Below are 6,000 nucleotides of genomic sequence, written 5' to 3'. Positions count from 1 at the left end.
CTCTTTTAGTCAGTGCGCCCCCTCCTCCCCCGGTCCCTGTTTTCCCCCAGCTCCAGGACCCTATGCCCCCTTCTCCCTATCTCCAGGACCCTGTGCCTCCCTCCTTCCCCGATCTCCAGGACCCTATGCCCCCCTCCTCCAGGCAGTGTGCTTTTCCTCGTCCGGTCCGTTTCCCCCCATCTCCAGGATCCTGTACCCCACTCCTCCAGGCAGTACGCCCCCTCCTCCCCCCCGGTCCCTGTTTCCCCCATCTCCAGGTAGTGCGTCTCTCTTGCCCCGGTCCGTTTTCCCCTATCTCCGGGACCCCATACTCCTCTCCTCCAGGCAGTGCGCCTCCTCCTTCTCTGGTCTCTGTCCCCCATCCCCATCTCTAGTATCCTGTGCCCCCCTCCTTCGGGGAATGCGCTCATCCTCTCCCTGTCCCAGTTTTCCCATCTCCAGGACCCTATGCCCCCTCCTCCGAGCAGTACGCCCCCTCGTCCCTGCTCCCCATCTCTAGTATCCTGTGCCTCCCTCCTTCGGGGGGACAGGCGCTTATCCTCCCCCGGTCCCTGTTTTCCGCCATCTTCAGGACCCCATACCCCCTCCTCCAGGCAGTGCGCCCTCTCCTCCCCCGGTCCCCCCTCCTAGTATCCTGTGCCTCCCTCCTTCGGGGGGACAGACGCTTATCCTCCTCCGGTCCCCGTTTTCCCCCATCTCCAGGACCCTATACCCTCCTCCCCTGGTCTCAGCTCCCCATTTCTAGTATCCTGTGACCCATCTCCTTAGGGGGGGCAGTGCACTTATCCTCCCCTGGTCCCTGTTTTCCCCCATCTCCAGGACCCTATACCCTCCTCCCCCGGGCTCCGCTCCCCATCTCTAGTATCCTGTGCCTCCCTCCTTCAGGGGGACAGACGCTTATCCTCCCCCGGTCCCTGTTTCCCCCATCTCCAGGACCCTATGCCCCCTCCTCCTCGCAGTGCGCCCCCTCCTCGCTTTCTGCACTGCTCCTTGTGTTGTGCTCCCCCATCTTTAGTATCCTGTGACCCCCCTCCTTAGGAGGGCCAGTGCGCTTATCTTCCCCCGGTCTCTGTTTTCCCCCATCTCCAGGACCCTATGCCCCCTCCTTCTCGCAGTGCGCCTCCTCCTCGCTTTCTGCACTGCTCCTTGTGTTGTGCTCCCCCATCTTTAGTATCCTGTGACCCCCCTCCTTAGGAGGGCCAGTGCGCTTATCCTCCCCCGGTCCCTGTTTTCCCCCATCTCCAGGACCCTATGTCCCCTCCTTCTCGCAGTGCGCCCCCTCCTCGCTTTCTGCGCTGCTCCTTGTGTTGTGCTCCTCCATGTCCCCGCCCTGCTGTCAGCAGAGTGGGCGGGAGAAGGCCGGAGTACAGGGACAGCGCCACCTCCAGGACACTTCCCCTGCCCTCACCTCTCCTGGTAACTAGTGACAACCAGCCGCTTATTCCTTCCCGCTCACCTCGGGAAGACTGTCCCACACACCGGAGGGGAGCGCCCACCCCGCAGCGGCCGTGTGCCATGCTTCCGGGTGCAGTGTGCCCCGCCTCCTGCAGAGCGCTGTGATCTCCGGCACTTACCTGCGCCTCATCCAGACGCCGAGTGTGACATGTCCGAGCTCCGGAGGAGAGGGGCCGGCGGGGACGCCGAGCGGGACCACAACAGTGACAAAGTAAGTGCTTCCAGCGACCGCGTCATTGTGTCACCTGTGTGTACGGTGGCCATGGCCTTATTCTGTGATTGTGCGCTGCTTTGACACATAAAGTTTATTCATACAAACTAGGGTAAATTAAAAAAAAGTGCTGTTGCCAGTAGCAACCAATCAGATTATCGCTCTCACTTTAGGAAGCCTCCTGATTGGCTGTTCCAAGGACATACACTATGTTCTCTTTCCAGTGAATGAAGTGCGGTCAGTAATGTCCCTTTCCAGTATGGCTTCTTAATAAATGCAGCTCCCAGGTCTCTGGACCCGTCTTGTTCCACAATGAGTGGGCTGTCAGCCCATTTTCTGTCAGATCTGATAATTCTGCCACCGAGGGTAAAAATGAACAGACCCTTTAAGATTTTTACTACTGGAAATTAGATGTTATTGTTGTTTATCTGGTGCCAAGATGTAGTTTCACAATTGCCAGAGTGGCTCGGGTCATAGGCACAGAAAACCAAAGATAGTGGCTTGTGGTGCATACACTGAATACAATGGATCTATCGTGGTGTCTGCTGGAAAAATAGCTACTTTTACTGGCGATTTTGACCGAATCGTATTCAATGTATGAAATTAAAGTTTATGATGTGTTCAGCTACCGCCCTAGAGGATGGCATTCTCCTGCCATGAGGGGGGCATGGAATGGAGGGGGCTGGCCCCACAATTCTCTAGTAAAACGTGTCAGCGCTGAGATGGCTGCATCTGTTGTAGAGATGCCCCTGCCCGGCTGATCTGTAAATGGCCATTCCACTTTCATCAATCAGATCTGGTTGTTACAGAAAGAAGATGCTGATTGTGTAGGACATCTTACGTAACGGAGCCAGTGACTGCCAGTAGCGTTACCCGATCACGGCTTCTGCTTTAATTATTTGTGATGTCCTTATTGCATCTCTCAAGAGCAGCTTAACCTCAGAGCGGCTCTAGAAGGCGTTAATGTGATGTGCGGTATTTACTCACAGTGCCCCACCAGTGACGTGTGGAAGAGTGACCTCAAAACTCACGCCACTGCCCTCAATTCAAATCATCATGTTGTCCTATAGGTATACCGCAAAGCTGTGTAACGCTTATAATTTACTCAGATTTAAGGGTCTTTTCCTTACACAACAAATAGTGCGCACAGGAGGATAATGCTGCCACTACAGCGGGATGATAGGTGGGGGGCATGGTGCTGCCACTACAGCGGGATGATAGGTGGGGGGCATGGTGCTGGCACTACAGCGGGATGATAGGTGGTGGGCATGGTGCTGGCACTACAGCTGAATTAAAGGTGGGGGGCATGGTGCTGGCACTACAGCTGAATTAAAGGTGGGGGGCATGGTGCTGGCACTACAGCTGGATGAAAGGTGGGGGGCATGGTGCTGCCACTACAGCTGGATGAAAGGTGGGGGGCATGGTGCTGCCACTACAGCTGAATTAAAGGTGGGGGGCATGGTGCTGCCACTACAGCTGGATGATAGGTGGGGGGCATGGTGCTGCCACTACAGCTGGATGATAGGTGGGGGGCATGGTGCTGCCACTACAGCTGGATGAAAGGTGGGGGGCATGGTGCTGCCACTACAGCTGGATGAAAGGTGGGGGGCATGGTGCTGCCGCTACAGCTGGATGAAAGGTGGGGGGCATGGTGCTGCCGCTACAGCTGGATGAAAGGTGGGGGGCATGGTGCTGCCACTACAGCTGAATTAAAGGTGGGGGGCATGGTGCTGCCACTACAGCTGAATTAAAGGTGGGGGGCATGGTGCTGCCACTACAGCTGGATGAAAGGTGGGGGGCATGGTGCTGCCGCTACAGCTGGATGAAAGGTGGGCGTCATGGTGCTGCCGCTACAGCTGGATGAAAAGTGGGGGGCATGGTGCTGCCGCTACAGCTGGATGAAAAGTGGGGGGCATGGTGCTGCCACTACAGCTGGATGAAAGGTGGGGGGCATGGTGCTGCCACTACAGCTGGATGAAAGGTGGGGGACATGGTGCTGCCGCTACAGCTGGATGAAAGGTGGGGGGCATGGTGCTGCCGCTACAGCTGGATGAAAGGTGGGGGGCATGGTGCTGCCGCTACAGCTGGATGAAAGGTGGAGGGCATGGTGCTACCGCTACAGCTGGATGAAAGGTGGGGGGCATGGTGCTACCGCTACAGCTGGATGAAAGGTGGGGGGCATGGTGCTGCCGCTACAGCTGGATGAAAGGTGGGGGGCATGGTGCTGGCGCTACAGCTGGATGAAAGGTGGGGGGCATGGTGCTGCCTTTACAGCTGGATGAAAGGTGGGGGGCATGGTGCTGCCTTTATAGCTGGATGAAAGGTGGGGGGCATGGTGCTGCCTTTACAGCTGGATAAAAGGTGGGGGGCATGGTGCTGGCACTACAGCTGGATGAAAGGCGGGCGGCATGGTGCTGCCTTTACAGCTGGATAAAAGATGGGGGGCATGGTGCTGCCTTTACAGCTGGATGAAAGGTGGGCGACATGGTGCTGCCACTACAGTTGGATGAAAGGTGGGTATGACACATCACCACTGGGTATGGCAGCGACACTTTCACCAAGCTGGAGGAGCCCTTAAAGGGGTTTTCCCACAAACAAAGTTAATTTTAAATCAATAGATCTTGGAATAATTATAATTTCCACAATTGGATGTGTTTAAAAAAATATGTTCCTGTGCTGAGATAATCTTCTATATGTGCCCCTGCTATGTACTGTGTAATGGATGTGTCTGACCGTACAGGGACATGGTCTGATCATACCACAGCTCCTAGGCAGGGGAGGACACAAAAGAGAGTATATAGAGACAGGACAGCGTGGGATCATAAATATATTCTTTCTTTGAGGTAAAATGTTTTTTTAACAGGCAGGGAAATGTTTTACCTCACAAAAAGGAAACCCCCTTAAGTAATTAATAACGTGCGTCATGCCACCAGTGGCATCAAGAGCACATAACGGCAGTCATGTGATTCAGTGGTAGGGGATGGCATAAGGATAAGGGCGCCGGAGAAATCCCAGGACTAGACAGATTGTTTCCAAAGAAGAGGGTTGAGAGATATTGAATGAGACGAGACTAGTGTGCACATGGCCATTAGTATGAAAACTGAATACATATGGTCAAGTAACGTGGAATGCCAGGAAATCATGACAGTGTGCACACTGCACGCAGTCACATAGAGGGACTGCAGAATTTTGTGCTGAGCCTGGACAACTTAACCGTTGTAGGGAAAGCTATTAGCCATGGCATTCAAACTTGCTATATGGTGTAAGGCTATGTGCGCACGTTGCGTTCTATTCCGCAGCGTGTAAGTCACTGCATGTGCGTCTCAGAACGCAGCTAAAAAGCTGCGTTCTGAGATGCATTGTTACTGCAGAATTCCTGCAGAATTCATGTGTTCTGGATGCTTGCTTTGCCATAGACAGAGTGGGAAAAGCATCCAGAACGCACATTTTTGACAGTGCGGTCCCACTCGGCTTTGTTGCATCCCCATAGACTTTCAGCAGAGCCGAGTGGCACTGCACTGTCAAAAAGAGCATGGCTGACTGCGAGATAGTGCCGCACGATCAGTATGAACTCGGATGAACTTCACCAGACTTCATTGTGATCGCACAACTTGATTTGCGATCAAAGGTGAAGGACTCACCTGTGATCGCAAATCCCCTGAGTGACTGCAGTGAGCCACGCGATCAGCTGTGCTTTCACTCAGGTTACTCGTGGCCACAGCTGCAGTCCTCCACCAGAGAGCGGTGGCCGTGGGTAACCTCAGTGACAGTACAGCTGATCGCGCGACTCACCTCAGTTGCTTCATGGAGCTGACAGGAGCGGCAGTGCTCTACTGCCGCTTCTGTCAGCTTCCGATGTAGCAGAGCTGAAAGCGTCGTGGGACCTTGCATGGATTACGTCAGACCTGGAGGTGTTTTTGAGGGGTTAATTAAGTGGTAAATAAGGGTGTTTTTTTTGTCTTTCATTACAAATAAAGGATTTTTTGGATGTGTTTGTTTATTTTCTTTAACGTACAGGTTAATCATGGAAGGTATCTCGGGGAGACGCCTGCCATCATTAACCTAGGACTTGGGGGCAGCTATGGGCTGCTGCCATTAACTCCTTATTACCCCGTTTGCCACCGCACCAGGGCAATTCGGGATGAGCCGGGTAGAGTCCCGGGACTGTCGTATCTAATGGATGTGGCTTTTCCGGGCGGCTGCTGACTGATATTGTTAGGCTGGTGGGCTCCCCATAACGTGGAGCTCCCCATCCTGAGAATACCAGCCTTCAGCCGTGTGGCTTTACCCTGGCTGGTATCCAAATTGGGGGGACCGCACGTCATTTTTTTTTT

General features: G+C 54.1%; 1 protein-coding gene across 2 annotated transcripts in view; it reads left to right on the top strand.

Annotated features, from left to right (window-relative positions):
• Positions 1-1,315: 1,315 nt before the first annotated feature.
• Positions 1,316-6,000, top strand: part of CDS1 (CDP-diacylglycerol synthase 1) — a 130,107-nt gene continuing 125,422 nt past the window's right edge. The window contains exon 1 of one of the 2 annotated variants that reach the window (XM_075352000.1): positions 1,316-1,666. In XM_075352000.1, the coding sequence (XP_075208115.1) occupies positions 1,604-1,666 (63 nt within the window). In that variant the 5' untranslated portion in view covers positions 1,316-1,603. The remainder of the gene's footprint in view (positions 1,667-6,000) is intronic. The other variant, XM_075351993.1, reaches the window with a different exon arrangement.

The sequence above is a fragment of the Anomaloglossus baeobatrachus genome, chromosome 1 (assembly GCF_048569485.1).
Source record: "Anomaloglossus baeobatrachus isolate aAnoBae1 chromosome 1, aAnoBae1.hap1, whole genome shotgun sequence".
NCBI lineage: Eukaryota > Metazoa > Chordata > Amphibia > Anura > Aromobatidae > Anomaloglossus > Anomaloglossus baeobatrachus.
This window is presented reverse-complemented; position numbering and strand designations above follow the sequence as displayed.